Raw genomic sequence first — 18,156 nt, 5'->3', positions numbered from 1 at the left:
GCTTCAAAACTGCGATAATGATGACTATCTCTTGACCGCTATTTCTTTTATCAAAGAAAAATGGACACAATGTGACATTTTCATTGAATACGTTGTGGTGGACCTACGTACGTACCTGTCACTATTCAACATAGTGACAAATTCTAAAATCTTTATAAGTTTCAGGAACATTGATACCCAATGCGTTCTATGTTCCTCTTCTCAGGAAACCAGGGATCATCTACTGCTAACCTGCGATTTTTTGCGTTGTTCCTCTGGAATCGAGTTAGCGTTCGCCTCCATTTGCCTCACATCAACTTCAACTGCTGGGCTGATTTGATGTCCTAGACAAGAGTCAAAAATACAACATCACCACCAATACTCCGAAAGCTGGTCGCTTAGACTGTAATATATGCTATCTGGAAACAGAAAAATAATCTGCTTCATAATCAGGCCCACATCCTGCCTTCAGTGATCTTCAAGGACATTGATAGAGAGATCTGAAACTCCATCATTGCACGCCAGTGTAAGAAACAATTCAAGAATCGCATGAGTATGTGGTTATAAGTGTATTATCTTTTTGAATCGAAGATTGTATTGCTTTTTTGTTTTTATCTTTTTTGCCAAGAAACCAATGTAAAGGTTGAAAAACCAAACTCTTTCATTTATATAATATTTACAGTTTAGAAAAAAAAAAAAAAAAGATGTACCTTTGGTGTGTCCCTGGAATATCTGATTGTGATGTATGGTATATAACATATATATCCTTCAGTCTCTTAGTCTATTTAATCTTGTTAATCTTTTAAAACATAAAGTATTGATGTAAAAAAATTTAAATCGTATTTTTTTCCATTTTATACAAAAAGAATATATATATATATATATATTATATGCTTCAAAACTGCGATAATGATGACTATCTCTTGACCGCTATTTCTTTTATCAAAGAAAAATGGACACAATGTGACATTTTCATTGAATACGTTGTGGTGGACCTACGTACGTACCTGTCACTATTCAACATAGTGACAAATTCTAAAATCTTTATAAGTTTCAGGAACATTGATACCCAATGCGTTTTATGTTCCTCTTCTCAGGAAACCAGGGATCATCTACTGCTAACCTGCGATTTTTTGCGTTGTTCCTCTGGAATCGAGTTAGCGTTCGCCTCCATTTGCCTCACATCAACTTCAACTGCTGGGCTGATTTGATGTCCTAGACAAAAGTCAAAAATACAACATCACCACCAACACTCCGAAAGCTGGTCGCTTAGACTGTAATATATGCTATCTGGAAACAGAAAAATAATCTGCTTCATAATCAGGCCCACATCCTGCCTTCAGTGATCTTCAAGGACATTGATAGAGAGATCTGAAACTCCATCATTGCACGCCAGTGTAAGAAACAATTCAAGAATCTCATGAGTATGTGGTTATAAGTGTATTATCTTTTTGAATCGAAGATTGTATTGCTTTTTTGTTTTTATCTTTTTTGCCAAGAAACCAATGTAAAGGTTGAAAAACCAAACTCTTTCATTTATATAATATTTACAGTTTAGAAAAAAAAAAAAAAAAGATGTACCTTTGGTGTGTCCCTGGAATATCTGATTGTGATGTATGGTATATAACATATATATCCTTCAGTCTCTTAGTCTATTTAATCTTGTTAATCTTTTAAAACATAAAGTATTGATGTAAAAAAATTTAAATCGTATTTTTTTCCATTTTATACAAAAAGAATATATATATATATATATATTATATGCTTCAAAACTGCGATAATGATGACTATCTCTTGACCGCTATTTCTTTTATCAAAGAAAAATGGACACAATGTGACATTTTCATTGAATACGTTGTGGTGGACCTACGTACGTACCTGTCACTATTCAACATAGTGACAAATTCTAAAATCTTTATAAGTTTCAGGAACATTGATACCCAATGCGTTCTATGTTCCTCTTCTCAGGAAACCAGGGATCATCTACTGCTAACCTGCGATTTTTTGCGTTGTTCCTCTGGAATCGAGTTAGCGTTCGCCTCCATTTGCCTCACATCAACTTCAACTGCTGGGCTGATTTGATGTCCTAGACAAGAGTCAAAAATACAACATCACCACCAACACTCCGAAAGCTGGTCGCTTAGACTGTAATATATGCTATCTGGAAACAGAAAAATAATCTGCTTCATAATCAGGCCCACATCCTGCCTTCAGTGATCTTCAAGGACATTGATAGAGAGATCCGAAACTCCATCATTGCACGCCAGTGTAAGAAACAATTCAAGAATCTCATGAGTATGTGGTTATAAGTGTATTATCTTTTTGAATCGAAGATTGTATTGCTTTTTTGTTTTTATCTTTTTTGCCAAGAAACCAATGTAAAGGTTGAAAAACCAAACTCTTTCATTTATATAATATTTACAGTTTAGAAAAAAAAAAAAGAAAAAAGATGTACCTTTGGTGTGTCCCTGGAATATCTGATTGTGATGTATGGTATATAACATATATATCCTTAAGTCTCTTAGTCTATTTAATCTCGTTAATCTTTTAAAACATAAAGTATTGATGTAAAAAAATTTAAATCGTATTTTTTTCCATTTTATACAAAAAGAATATATATATATATATATTATATGCTTCAAAACTGCGATAATGATGACTATCTCTTGACCGCTATTTCTTTTATCAAAGAAAAATGGACACAATGTGACATTTTCATTGAATACGTTGTGGTGGACCTACGTACGTACCTGTCACTATTCAACATAGTGACAAATTCTAAAATCTTTATAAGTTTCAGGAACATTGATACCCAATGCGTTCTATGTTCCTCTTCTCAGGAAACCAGGATCATCTACTGCTAACCTGCGATTTTTTGCGTTGTTCCTCTGGAATCGAGTTAGCGTTCGCCTCCATTTGCCTCACATCAACTTCAACTGCTGGGCTGATTTGATGTCCTAAACAAGAGTCAAAAATACAACATCACCACCAACACTCCGAAAGCTGGTCGCTTAGACTGTAATATATGCTATCTGGAAACAGAAAAATAATCTGCTTCATAATCAGGCCCACATCCTGCCTTCAGTGATCTTCAAGGACATTGATAGAGAGATTCGAAACTCCATCATTGCACGCCAGTGTAAGAAACAATTCAAGAATCTCATGAGTATGTGGTTATAAGTGTATTATCTTTTTGAATCGAAGATTGTATTGCTTTTTTGTATCTTTTTTGCCAAGAAACCAATGTAAAGGTTGAAAAACCAAACTTTTTCATTTATATAATATTTACAGTTTAGAAAAAAAAAAAAAAAAGATGTACCTTTGGTGTGTCCCTGGAATATCTGATTGTGATGTATGGTATATAACATATATATCCTTCAGTCTCTTAGTCTATTTAATCTTGTTAATCTTTTAAAACATAAAGTATTGATGTAAAAAAATTTAAATCGTATTTTTTTCCATTTTATACAAAAAGAATATATATATATATATATATATATTATATGCTTCAAAACTGCGATAATGATGACTATCTCTTGACCGCTATTTCTTTTATCAAAGAAAAATGGACACAATGTGACATTTTCATTGAATACGTTGTGGTGGACCTACGTACGTACCTGTCACTATTCAACATAGTGACAAATTCTAAAATCTTTATAAGTTTCAGGAACATTGATACCCAATGCGTTCTATGTTCCTCTTCTCAGGAAACCAGGGATCATCTACTGCTAACCTGCGATTTTTTGCGTTGTTCCTCTGGAATCGAGTTAGCGTTCGCCTCCATTTGCCTCACATCAACTTCAACTGCTGGGCTGATTTGATGTCCTAGACAAGAGTCAAAAATACAACATCACCACCAACACTCCGAAAGCTGGTCGCTTAGACTGTAATATATGCTATCTGGAAACAGAAAAATAATCTGCTTCATAATCAGGCCCACATCCTGCCTTCAGTGATCTTCAAGGACATTGATAGAGAGATCCGAAACTCCATCATTGCACGCCAGTGTAAGAAACAATTCAAGAATCTCATGAGTATGTGGTTATAAGTGTATTATCTTTTTGAATCGAAGATTGTATTGCTTTTTTGTTTTTATCTTTTTTGCCAAGAAACCAATGTAAAGGTTGAAAAACCAAACTCTTTCATTTATATAATATTTACAGTTTAGAAAAAAAAAAAAGAAAAAAGATGTACCTTTGGTGTGTCCCTGGAATATCTGATTGTGATGTATGGTATATAACATATATATCCTTCAGTCTCTTAGTCTATTTAATCTTGTTAATCTTTTAAAACATAAAGTATTGATGTAAAAAAATTTAAATCGTATTTTTTTCCATTTTATACAAAAAGAATATATATATATATATATATATATATATATATATATATATATATATATATTATATGCTTCAAAACTGCGATAATGATGACTATCTCTTGACCGCTATTTCTTTTATCAAAGAAAAATGGACACAATGTGACATTTTCATTGAATACGTTGTGGTGGACCTACGTACGTACCTGTCACTATTCAACATAGTGACAAATTCTAAAATCTTTATAAGTTTCAGGAACATTGATACCCAATGCGTTCTATGTTCCTCTTCTCAGGAAACCAGGGATAATCTACTGCTAACCTGCGATTTTTTGCGTCGTTCCTCTGGAATCGAGTTAGCGTTCGCCTCCATTTGCCTCACATCAACTTCAACTGCTGGGCTGATTTGATGTCCTAAACAAGAGTCAAAAATACAACATCACCACCAACACTCCGAAAGCTGGTCGCTTAGACTGTAATATATGCTATCTGGAAACAGAAAAATAATCTGCTTCATAATCAGGCCCACATCCTGCCTTCAGTGATCTTCAAGGACATTGATAGAGAGATTCGAAACTCCATCATTGCACGCCAGTGTAAGAAACAATTCAAGAATCTCATGAGTATGTGGTTATAAGTGTATTATCTTTTTGAATCGAAGATTGTATTGCTTTTTTGTTTTTATCTTTTTTGCCAAGAAACCAATGTAAAGGTTTAAAAACCAAACTCTTTCATTTATATAATATTTACAGTTTAGAAAAAAAAAAAAAAAAAGATGTACCTTTGGTGTGTCCCTGGAATATCTGATTGTGATGTATGGTATATAACATATATATCCTTAAGTCTCTTAGTCTATTTAATCTCGTTAATCTTTTAAAACATAAAGTATTGATGTAAAAAAATTTAAATCGTATTTTTTTCCATTTTATACAAAAAGAATATATATATATATATATTATATGCTTCAAAACTGCGATAATGATGACTATCTCTTGACCGCTATTTCTTTTATCAAAGAAAAATGGACACAATGTGACATTTTCATTGAATACGTTGTGGTGGACCTACGTACGTACCTGTCACTATTCAACATAGTGACAAATTCTAAAATCTTTATAAGTTTCAGGAACATTGATACCCAATGCGTTCTATGTTCCTCTTCTCAGGAAACCAGGATCATCTACTGCTAACCTGCGATTTTTTGCGTTGTTCCTCTGGAATCGAGTTAGCGTTCGCCTCCATTTGCCTCACATCAACTTCAACTGCTGGGCTGATTTGATGTCCTAAACAAGAGTCAAAAATACAACATCACCACCAACACTCCGAAAGCTGGTCGCTTAGACTGTAATATATGCTATCTGGAAACAGAAAAATAATCTGCTTCATAATCAGGCCCACATCCTGCCTTCAGTGATCTTCAAGGACATTGATAGAGAGATTCGAAACTCCATCATTGCACGCCAGTGTAAGAAACAATTCAAGAATCTCATGAGTATGTGGTTATAAGTGTATTATCTTTTTGAATCGAAGATTGTATTGCTTTTTTGTATCTTTTTTGCCAAGAAACCAATGTAAAGGTTGAAAAACCAAACTTTTTCATTTATATAATATTTACAGTTTAGAAAAAAAAAAAAAAAAGATGTACCTTTGGTGTGTCCCTGGAATATCTGATTGTGATGTATGGTATATAACATATATATCCTTCAGTCTCTTAGTCTATTTAATCTTGTTAATCTTTTAAAACATAAAGTATTGATGTAAAAAAATTTAAATCGTATTTTTTTCCATTTTATACAAAAAGAATATATATATATATATATTATATGCTTCAAAACTGCGATAATGATGACTATCTCTTGACCGCTATTTCTTTTATCAAAGAAAAATGGACACAATGTGACATTTTCATTGAATACGTTGTGGTGGACCTACGTACGTACCTGTCACTATTCAACATAGTGACAAATTCTAAAATCTTTATAAGTTTCAGGAACATTGATACCCAATGCGTTCTATGTTCCTCTTCTCAGGAAACCAGGGATCATCTACTGCTAACCTGCGATTTTTTGCGTTGTTCCTCTGGAATCGAGTTAGCGTTCGCCTCCATTTGCCTCACATCAACTTCAACTGCTGGGCTGATTTGATGTCCTAGACAAGAGTCAAAAATACAACATCACCACCAACACTCCGAAAGCTGGTCGCTTAGACTGTAATATATGCTATCTGGAAACAGAAAAATAATCTGCTTCATAATCAGGCCCACATCCTGCCTTCAGTGATCTTCAAGGACATTGATAGAGAGATCCGAAACTCCATCATTGCACGCCAGTGTAAGAAACAATTCAAGAATCTCATGAGTATGTGGTTATAAGTGTATTATCTTTTTGAATCGAAGATTGTATTGCTTTTTTGTTTTTATCTTTTTTGCCAAGAAACCAATGTAAAGGTTGAAAAACCAAACTCTTTCATTTATATAATATTTACAGTTTAGAAAAAAAAAAAAGAAAAAAGATGTACCTTTGGTGTGTCCCTGGAATATCTGATTGTGATGTATGGTATATAACATATATATCCTTAAGTCTCTTAGTCTATTTAATCTCGTTAATCTTTTAAAACATAAAGTATTGATGTAAAAAAATTTAAATCGTATTTTTTTCCATTTTATACAAAAAGAATATATATATATATATATTATATGCTTCAAAACTGCGATAATGATGACTATCTCTTGACCGCTATTTCTTTTATCAAAGAAAAATGGACACAATGTGACATTTTCATTGAATACGTTGTGGTGGACCTACGTACGTACCTGTCACTATTCAACATAGTGACAAATTCTAAAATCTTTATAAGTTTCAGGAACATTGATACCCAATGCGTTCTATGTTCCTCTTCTCAGGAAACCAGGATCATCTACTGCTAACCTGCGATTTTTTGCATTGTTCCTCTGGAATCGAGTTAGCGTTCGCCTCCATTTGCCTCACATCAACTTCAACTGCTGGGCTGATTTGATGTCCTAAACAAGAGTCAAAAATACAACATCACCACCAACACTCCGAAAGCTGGTCGCTTAGACTGTAATATATGCTATCTGGAAACAGAAAAATAATCTGCTTCATAATCAGGCCCACATCCTGCCTTCAGTGATCTTCAAGGACATTGATAGAGAGATTCGAAACTCCATCATTGCACGCCAGTGTAAGAAACAATTCAAGAATCTCATGAGTATGTGGTTATAAGTGTATTATCTTTTTGAATCGAAGATTGTATTGCTTTTTTGTATCTTTTTTGCCAAGAAACCAATGTAAAGGTTGAAAAACCAAACTTTTTCATTTATATAATATTTACAGTTTAGAAAAAAAAAAAAAAAGATGTACCTTTGGTGTGTCCCTGGAATATCTGATTGTGATGTATGGTATATAACATATATATCCTTCAGTCTCTTAGTCTATTTAATCTTGTTAATCTTTTAAAACATAAAGTATTGATGTAAAAAAATTTAAATCGTATTTTTTTCCATTTTATACAAAAAGAATATATATATATATATATATATTATATGCTTCAAAACTGCGATAATGATGACTATCTCTTGACCGCTATTTCTTTTATCAAAGAAAAATGGACACAATGTGACATTTTCATTGAATACGTTGTGGTGGACCTACGTACGTACCTGTCACTATTCAACATAGTGACAAATTCTAAAATCTTTATAAGTTTCAGGAACATTGATACCCAATGCGTTCTATGTTCCTCTTCTCAGGAAACCAGGGATCATCTACTGCTAACCTGCGATTTTTTGCGTTGTTCCTCTGGAATCGAGTTAGCGTTCGCCTCCATTTGCCTCACATCAACTTCAACTGCTGGGCTGATTTGATGTCCTAGACAAGAGTCAAAAATACAACATCACCACCAACACTCCGAAAGCTGGTCGCTTAGACTGTAATATATGCTATCTGGAAACAGAAAAATAATCTGCTTCATAATCAGGCCCACATCCTGCCTTCAGTGATCTTCAAGGACATTGATAGAGAGATCCGAAACTCCATCATTGCACGCCAGTGTAAGAAACAATTCAAGAATCTCATGAGTATGTGGTTATAAGTGTATTATCTTTTTGAATCGAAGATTGTATTGCTTTTTTGTTTTTATCTTTTTTGCCAAGAAACCAATGTAAAGGTTGAAAAACCAAACTCTTTCATTTATATAATATTTACAGTTTAGAAAAAAAAAAAGAAAAAAGATGTACCTTTGGTGTGTCCCTGGAATATCTGATTGTGATGTATGGTATATAACATATATATCCTTCAGTCTCTTAGTCTATTTAATCTTGTTAATCTTTTAAAACATAAAGTATTGATGTAAAAAAATTTAAATCGTATTTTTTTCCATTTTATACAAAAAGAATATATATATATATATATATATATATATATATATATATATATATATATATATATTATATGCTTCAAAACTGCGATAATGATGACTATCTCTTGACCGCTATTTCTTTTATCAAAGAAAAATGGACACAATGTGACATTTTCATTGAATACGTTGTGGTGGACCTACGTACGTACCTGTCACTATTCAACATAGTGACAAATTCTAAAATCTTTATAAGTTTCAGGAACATTGATACCCAATGCGTTCTATGTTCCTCTTCTCAGGAAACCAGGGATAATCTACTGCTAACCTGCGATTTTTTGCGTCGTTCCTCTGGAATCGAGTTAGCGTTCGCCTCCATTTGCCTCACATCAACTTCAACTGCTGGGCTGATTTGATGTCCTAGACAAGAGTCAAAAATACAACATCACCACCAATACTCCGAAAGCTGGTCGCTTAGACTGTAATATATGCTATCTGGAAACAGAAAAATAATCTGCTTCATAATCAGGCCCACATCCTGCCTTCAGTGATCTTCAAGGACATTGATAGAGAGACCCGAAACTCCATCATTGCACGCCAGTGTAAGAAACAATTCAAGAATCTCATGAGTATGTGGTTATAAGTGTATTATCTTTTTGAATCGAAGATTGTATTGCTTTTTTGTTTTTATCTTTTTTGCCAAGAAACCAATGTAAAGGTTGAAAAACCAAACTCTTTCATTTATATAATATTTACAGTTTAGAAAAAAAAAAAAAAAAGATGTACCTTTGGTGTGTCCCTGGAATATCTGATTGTGATGTATGGTATATAACATATATATCCTTCAGTCTCTTAGACTATTTAATCTCGTTAATCTTTTAAAACATAAAGTATTGATGTAAAAAAATTTAAATCGTATTTTTTTCCATTTTATACAAAAAGAATATATATATATATATATATATATATATATATATATATTATATGCTTCAAAACTGCGATAATGATGACTATCTCTTGACCGCTATTTCTTTTATCAAAGAAAAATGGACACAATGTGACATTTTCATTGAATACGTTGTGGTGGACCTACGTACGTACCTGTCACTATTCAACATAGTGACAAATTCTAAAATCTTTATAAGTTTCAGGAACATTGATACCCAATGCGTTCTATGTTCCTCTTCTCAGGAAACCAGGATCATCTACTGCTAACCTGCGATTTTTTGCGTTGTTCCTCTGGAATCGAGTTAGCGTTCGCCTCCATTTGCCTCACATCAACTTCAACTGCTGGGCTGATTTGATGTCCTAAACAAGAGTCAAAAATACAACATCACCACCAACACTCCGAAAGCTGGTCGCTTAGACTGTAATATATGCTATCTGGAAACAGAAAAATAATCTGCTTCATAATCAGGCCCACATCCTTCCTTCAGTGATCTTCAAGGACATTGATAGAGAGATTCGAAACTCCATCATTGCACGCCAGTGTAAGAAACAATTCAAGAATCTCATGAGTATGTGGTTATAAGTGTATTATCTTTTTAAATCGAAGATTGTATTGCTTTTTTGTATCTTTTTTGCCAAGAAACCAATGTAAAGGTTGAAAAACCAAACTTTTTCATTTATATAATATTTACAGTTTAGAAAAAAAAAAAAAAAAGATGTACCTTTGGTGTGTCCCTGGAATATCTGATTGTGATGTATGGTATATAACATATATATCCTTCAGTCTCTTAGTCTATTTAATCTCGTTAATCTTTTAAAACATAAAGTATTGATGTAAAAAAATTTAAATCGTATTTTTTTCCATTTTATACAAAAAGAATATATATATATATATATATTATATGCTTCAAAACTGCGATAATGATGACTATCTCTTAACCGCTATTTCTTTTATCAAAGAAAAATGGACACAATGTGACATTTTCATTGAATACGTTGTGGTGGACCTACGTACGTACCTATCACTATTCAACATAGTAACAAATTCTAAAATCTTTATAAGTTTCACCTATGAATAAGAATGAAAACATTTTATTGTAATTCCCATCTCTTAAAATATTTAAATATCCCAGCCAAGGAATGTTTTACAAGTACTCTTAGTTATTATTGCATTAGTATATTATATAACACGTCATTAGCACAATATAACTCTTAGTATGTTTTGGTTAACTAAACAACAAAATGGTACGTACATTGGAAAAAAAAATATATATCAGTGAGGCTAGATCTCCAATGAGTGTTAGAAGATTAAGCTTTGTTATATAATGAATAGTTTATGGTAGAACCATTTGTCACTATGTTACAGATAATTATATAAAATTGTCCATATAAACGAGCAAAAAAAAAAAAGTTGTAATTCTCACTCTTCTTCACAGCATGAAATATCACTTACCATAACTTTTTTTTTTGTCTTCTTTATTCTCTTTGAATTTCTTACATAGCTAGTAAATTCAATTAGCATACTTTAGTGTTATATATACCAAAAAATGATTATTTTTCCACACCATGTATAAATTTTTTCTTCAAATATATATTGTTTCATAGTTGTTGAACAAGAAGGTTCATATTTTATTTCAGTGTATTTAAATGAACCCAAAAAAAAAACATAATCATGAAATAATATGTATCCCGGGCCACCGAACACCATGTAAAAGTTTTTTACCTACATATGTCTACATTTCGCCACATGTACGAATTATAAAACACAAGAGAATAAAAAATTAAAAACTAAATATAGTAACTCTTGTGAATTTTAAAATTTTTTTATTTCGATAGTAACACTTGTGAATTTTTTTAAATATTATCTCTTTCTCTCTCACTTCTCCATTATTTCCGAGAACCATAACCTCGTGGGCTCTGTTCTTGTCCCCTTTGAAGATGAGCTAAACAGCCTTTACCCATATGACCCTCAAAAAAACATTTTTTAAATCATTTATATTTTCTACATAAAAACACTTGTTTGATTGGTTTTGTAACGCTCTCAATTATTTTTACATTTTTTTGTAACGCTCTCAATTATTTTTACATTTTTTTGTAACGCTCTCAATTATTTTAACACTCTCAATTATTATTATTTTTTAAAAATCATTAATCATACCTAATTATTTTCCCCTCGCTCTCCTGTTTTTTCTTGCTCAAGATCGCAACAACAACTTAACGGTAATACAAAATTAAAATTTGCTTCCACCTTCCACCACTAATCATATATTAACTTAATTAATATTCTTCTTCTTCTTCATTTTCCCATTTATATACCTAAAAATAAAATATATATTCTCTCTTTCTCTTCCATCAAGCAAAGCTCTTCAAAAAGAATCAATTTTTTTCAAAAGAGAGAATCAAAATTTTGCTTTTTTCTTGGTAATTGTGTCTTTCTCTAGATCTGTTCACTGAGAGAGAGAGAGATAAAAAATGGGTTTTTATGAGGGATCCTCAGTTCATCCAAAAACCCCAGAAACTACAAGCTCAGTGAACATACCAATTCTCACTTCTTCATCATCATCATCAGATCTTGATGGAGACAACAATGACAAGAAAGGAATCAAAACCCGTTTGAAAAATATGATCTTTGATCTGGGTTTAGCTTGTTTCCTTCCTCCTGTAACTGGATCAACCTCAACCGAAAACTCCGGCAGCAACAACAAAAATGGAGGCGGAGGAGGAGGAGAGAACAACAAGGCTTGGCTTTTAGCGGAAACAGCACCGGAGAATATGAATCCTGATCCACACTCAGTTCACTCATCGTTTAGGTTCAGTCTTTGTTCACAGATTGAGCTAGAGAAGCTGAAAGGTGAAGCGCCGTCTCTGTCCGCTTCGTCTTCTTGTCGAAATCTGTCTGTCTCCGGTGGTTCCTCAACTGTTCTGATGGTGAATTTGGAGAATGGTGTTACGGAGACTACTGGTAATGCTACTGATGATTTGAGGTGGACGAGAGCTAGGTCGCTTGAGAAGAGTATCTCTCCGGTCGCTAATACTTTGGTTCGGTTTAGCTACGGTGAAATCGTTGCAGCTACTCGTAATTTCTCTAAAGGTAAAAAAAAAAGACCCTAAAATTAGTAATTAAATATTGAATTTTGAAAACTCTTTGTTTGGTAATAACATTCGAATACATGTAATTTGGGTACAAATTTGAGAAACTTTTGGTAGGTTTTAGCTATTTGTTTGGTAAATACCGGGTTTGGGTCAGATCGGGTCAACCGTCCCAAAATGGAACTTGTAGCTATGTGTTTTTATTAAATGGTTATTTTTTATAGGGAGAGTGTTGGGAAGAGGAGCTTGTAGCTATGTGTTTAGAGGCAAAATCGGAATTTGGGGAACGGCTTTAGCAATCAAGAGACTTGATAAGGAAGACAAAGAGTCTCCTAAATCATTTTGCAGAGAGTTGATGATTGCAAGTTCTCTTCATAGCTCCAACATTGTGCCTCTTCTTGGATTCTGTATAGATCCTGAAGAAGGACTATTCTTGGTTTACAAGTATGTCTCTGGTGGTAGCCTCGAACACTATTTACACGGTAAGAGAAACCTTTTATCTTCCTTTGTGTTTATAGTTCAGAGAATGTTTTAACCTCTTCTTTAAAGACTGACAGATTTTGATGTTCTGTTTCTTATAGATAAGAAGAAGAAGAAAGGCATTAGTACCGCTTTCGGTTTACCTTGGTCAGCAAGGTACAAGGTCGCGTTAGGCATAGCTGATGCCATTGCTTATTTGCATAATGGAACAGAGCAATGTGTTGTTCACAGAGATATCAAACCTTCCAATATTCTTCTTTCCTCAAAGAAGATACCAAAGGTATAGATAAAGTCTTTTTTCACCAAATGAAATGATCTATTTGATGATTGATGAGCAAACCAATAATGGTTTTGATGTTTTTTGTTTGTTCAGTTGTGTGATTTCGGGTTAGCTACTTGGACAGCTGCACCTTCTGTTCCTTTTCTTTGCAAAACCGTGAAAGGCACATTCGGGTATCTATCGAAAGCTTTGCCATGAGTTGTATTTTTTCCCCCTTTAAAGCCAAATTCTTAATGATCTAATCAGCTAACAAAAATATTTCTTGCAGCTATCTGGCTCCTGAGTATTTCCAGCATGGTAAGATATCTGACAAGACCGATGTTTACGCCTTTGGGGTTGTGTTGCTTGAGCTAATAACTGGTCGGAAACCAATCGAAGCCAGAAGATCATCTGGTCAAGAAAACTTGGTTGTTTGGGTAGGTCACATCATTCCCTTGTTAACTACTACTACTAGTATTGAATTTGTGATCTTATCGGGTTTGCGTCAAGTACATTTAGGATTGTTTTGGAAAAAGACTTACTTAGCTCTTTTTGAAATCATTTATAGGCAAAACCGTTGTTGCAAAGAGGGATAGAAGCCATAGAGGAGTTGCTTGATCCAAGACTAGGATGCACAAGAAAAAACTCGGTTGAGATGGAGCGGATGATCCGTGCTGCAGCAGCGTGTGTGATCAATGAGGAGTCCCGAAGACCCGGTATGGAAGAGATTGTCTCAATCTTGAAAGGTGAAGAAGGGTTAGAACCAAAAACACATTCAAGCGGGAAAAATACAAACATTGCGGGTATGATCGACACTTATACACAGCTGCAACAAACTAAATCCGAGATGAAATGTCATCTTGATCTTGCGATGCTTGGAGTAACAGAGCTTGAAGATGATGATCATGTGTACAGCCGATGAAAAGATATCAAAGAGATGGATTTAAAGTGTGTAAATAGGGTATTTATGAAAAGTTTGAAACAGAGTTGGTAGTTTCTGAATCAGTGATTTCTTCTGTGTGTACTGGTTTCGTTTTTTTTTGTTTGTTTCCAACTGTGGAGAAAACCGGTTTAGGTTTTTATTTTTCCGGTTTGGTTATGGTGACAAAACCGATTTATACGGTTTTTGTTTTCCTTTTTTTTTTTACAACAAAATCGAACAGAACGAGCTAATTAGGGGGGGAATGGTTTACATAAGTAACCACATACGGTTGGGTACGAACTTGTCGCGCCAGTTGATCCACAAGAACATTTGCGTTCCTGAAGAATATGCGCCGGTCGGTTTTCGTTTTCCATTTTCAATATTTTTGAGCTTTTTTTTTGAGAAATCCATAAAAACAAAGATAATTGTTATTTATTTGATAACTGAAGGATAAGTGCGTTGTTTGTTATATGACTATAGTTATCGTGTATCTTTTAAATTTACTAGTAGTTAATTAATCCAAATAATTACTGTTTTCACATTTGTGGATCCTAAACCTAGTACGACGTTAATGACTATGACTAGTAGTTTTATTATAAACTAGGAGATATCCCGTGCTTTAACCACGAGTCAACATTCTTTTTAAATCTTATTATATAAAGTTGAATTTTGAAAGTTAGTCATTAACAAGATTTTGACATGTGTCAAGTTATTAATTTCAGATTTTGACATGTGTAAAAGTTAATATTTAATAGGAAAAATTTGATTACAACAAAAATAAAATATTTTGTTTTAAAAAATATTAATAATGTGAAAAGATAATTATAAAAAATTACAGAATTTATTAAAAAATGCAAGATTTTGACATGTGTCAAGTTATCAATCTTAGATTTTGACATGTGTAAAAGTTAATATTTAATAGGAGAAATTTGATTACAACAAAAATAAAATATTTTGTTTTAAAAAATATTAATAATGTGAAAAGATAATTATAAAAAATTACAGAATTTATTAAAAAATGCAAAGTTTTTTTAAATAATTATAAGGATATTATTATATAAAGTTAGGTTTTGAAAGTTAGCCATTAACAAGATTTTGACATGTGTTAAGTAATCAATCTTAGATTTTGACATGTGTAAAAGTTAATATTTAATAGAAGAAATTTGATTACAACAAAAATAAAATATTTTGTTTTAAAAAATATTAATAATGTGAAAAAATAATTATAAAAAATTACAGAATTTATTAAAAAATGCAAGATTTTGACATGTGTCAAGTTATCAATCTCAGATTTTGACATGTGTAAAAGTTAATATTTAATAGGAGAAATTTGATTACAACAAAAATAAAATATCTTGTTTTAAAAAATATTAATTATGTGAAAAGATAATTATAAAAAATTACAGAATTTATTAAAAAATGCAAAGTTTTTTTAAATAAGGAGATTATATATATATATATATATATATATATATATATATATTTCATAAAGTTCAAAATTATAATATTATTTATTTATTTTTAAGTTTAAGTTATTAATTCTACAAAAAATAGAAAAATAGATTAAGGAAAATATAAAGTTAATTATTATTTCTAGATTTTGTAAATACTCACTTCTATATAAACATAGATCGTCTTATATTTAAATAATTTATTCAAAAACACTGCTTTCAACTTTGTTTAATTGGGCAATTTTCTTTAATGGGACGGTAACTTTTTCTTATTTTTTAAACCAAAACTTTCTCATATTTTCTCCTTCTTCAGTTGGGAATAGGTAAGATTAATATGTTGACAAAAAAAAGATTAATATATGCGTCTTCTTTTCCTAATACTGTATTTTAAAATTTATTGTAGTATTTTTGATTGTTTTATTTAATTTATATTCTCATCTTTGAATTATTTGGGATTCATATGTTATCGTGGTTATAATTTTCTGTTGTTTCTTTAATTATGTCAAATTAATTTTCTTCTAATTTCTCAACCTTGATTGGTTGGTGATAAACCCTTTTTTTTTTGCAAACAAAAAATATAGAAAAAGAGATTAAGAAAAATATACAGTTAATTATTATTTCTAAATTTTATAAATACTCACTTCTATATAAACATAGATCATCTCATATTTAAAGAATTTATTCATAAACATTGCTTTCAACTTTGTTTAATTGGGCAATTTTCTTTAATGGAAAGGTAAATTTTTCTTATTTTTTTAAACCAAAATTTTCTCTTATGTTCTTCTTTTTCAGTTGGGAATAGGTAAGATTAATATGCTGACCCAAAAAAAGATTAATATATGCGTCTTTTTTTCTAATACTGTATTTTAAAATTTATTGTAGTATTTTTGATTGTTTTATTTAATTTGTATTTTCATCTTTGAATTATTTGGAATTCATATATTATCGTGCTTATAATTTTCTATTGTTTCTTTAATTATGTCAAATTTAGTTTTTTTTTCTAATTTCTCAACATTGATTGGTTGGTCATAAACCCTTTTTTTTTTTTGCAAACATAATTGTTACCATTATTCATTCAATCCCAAAGAAAGATAATGAGTAGAAGCTTATCAACCTAATGATGGATACAATAAGCTAATCAAACACAAGCTTACAACAAACATAGATAGATAGATTGGAAAACCATAAATTATCGTTGTTGATAGATCTATATGAGCTCAAAGACTGTGACACTCTGGTTTGCGGAAATGTTTAAAACAATTGATTTGACCACATATGCCACCAAAATGTACTTATTTTTTGGTCAAGGATCCTGAGAGAACTTCATGATGGGTGACCTTTTGTCGGAACTGTGCGAGTGAGGATGAAACACAGAAAAAGATCATTTGTTGATTTGTAGGGTGGTAAACAAGTTTTTAAGGCCCTCCAGACGTAACAAACCGGCCATCGAATATGGGTGGGTCCATAGGCCGGGAATAGATGTAAGGCCCATTTAGGAAGGTTGACCCATGGACTGAGAGTGGACATGGGCTCACTAAGCAAGGTGGTGGTTGAGGCGTTATAGAGACAGAGGCTACATCATGGTGTGTCAAAGACCCTTCCACGAATACATTGGAAAATTTAACATTAGCTATTATCAAAAGATTTGTGACGTTAGAAAAATGTTTTTACTTTCATTGTTTGTCAGAGGCTCGGAGCAAGCCATTTTGAGATAGCAAAAAGACTTGAACATGTTATCTCCACACAGGAGGAGGACAAAGCCGAGGTTCTCTCTATGGTGGAGAAGGTTGGACACAAGGTTATCTCCCCAGGGGAGGAGGGTGGAGGAGGTTGGACGCAAGGTTATCTCCCTAAGGGAGGAAGGCAAAGCCAAGGTTCTCTCCATAGTGGAGGAGGTTGGACACAAGTTCTCTCGATAAGAGATGAGGGTGGAGCCGAGGTTCTCTCCATAGTGGTCATACATTATTGTGATGATACATAATTGATTAGTATATTATGTAATATATTTTTTATTTAAAATATTTTTTGAGCCTACAATTTTAGTAATAAAAAACTATGCAAAAGCGAAAGTAAAATAGTTGGCTTAATATGTTCATATAGACATTTTCTAGGTGGTGATAAAGAATATATTTGTAACATAGAGTATATTTAGGTGTATAAAAAAACACTTTTAATAGTAACATACATAAAAGATTTGTAAATCGATATAAATTAGTGTATTTTAACAAAAATAAAGTTTATAAAAAACATACAACAAATTTTATTTTTCTTAAATTTAATTTAATTTATAAAATTTTGTACCCGCACATCGGGCGGGTCCTCATCTAGTTATAAA

The 18,156-nt window shown here is 32.2% G+C and overlaps 1 protein-coding gene and 1 long non-coding RNA gene across 2 annotated transcripts; both read left to right on the top strand.

The window, feature by feature from the left end:
* Positions 1 to 11,538: 11,538 nt before the first annotated feature.
* On the top strand, positions 11,539 to 14,582 carry LOC104732669 (putative serine/threonine-protein kinase PBL7). Its single transcript, XM_010452239.3, has 6 exons — positions 11,539 to 12,710; positions 12,934 to 13,191; positions 13,291 to 13,469; positions 13,563 to 13,642; positions 13,738 to 13,885; positions 14,017 to 14,582. Exons 1-6 carry the CDS (start codon positions 12,092 to 12,094, stop codon positions 14,368 to 14,370), a joined length of 1,638 nt encoding a protein of 545 aa, XP_010450541.2. The 5' UTR covers positions 11,539 to 12,091; the 3' UTR covers positions 14,371 to 14,582.
* Positions 14,583 to 16,023: 1,441 nt separating this feature from the next.
* On the top strand, positions 16,024 to 17,936 carry LOC147932878 (uncharacterized). The gene is made up of 2 exons (XR_015573563.1): positions 16,024 to 17,404; positions 17,509 to 17,936. It is a non-coding gene; the product is annotated as an uncharacterized LOC147932878 (long non-coding RNA).
* The last annotated feature ends 220 nt before the right edge of the window (positions 17,937 to 18,156 follow it).

Source organism: Camelina sativa, chromosome 12, assembly GCF_030686135.1.
Source record: "Camelina sativa cultivar CO46 ecotype springtype chromosome 12, ASM3068613v1".
Classification (NCBI taxonomy): domain Eukaryota; kingdom Viridiplantae; phylum Streptophyta; class Magnoliopsida; order Brassicales; family Brassicaceae; genus Camelina; species Camelina sativa.
The sequence above is the reverse complement of the archived record's forward strand: the minus strand, read 5'-3'. Positions and strand labels throughout refer to the sequence as shown.

What these genes read in the sequence shown, in the direction of transcription:
- LOC104732669 (XM_010452239.3), top strand. Translation starts at nt 12,092, where the DNA reads ATGGGTTTTTATGAGGGATCCTCAGTTCATCCAAAAACCCCAGAAACT. An exon ending in CCTCAAAGAAGATACCAAAG is followed by an intron (nt 13,470 to 13,562) that starts GTATAGATAAAG and finishes TTGTTTGTTCAG; the next exon opens with TTGTGTGATTTCGGGTTAGC. An exon ending in AAGAAAACTTGGTTGTTTGG is followed by an intron (nt 13,886 to 14,016) that starts GTAGGTCACATC and finishes AATCATTTATAG; the next exon opens with GCAAAACCGTTGTTGCAAAG.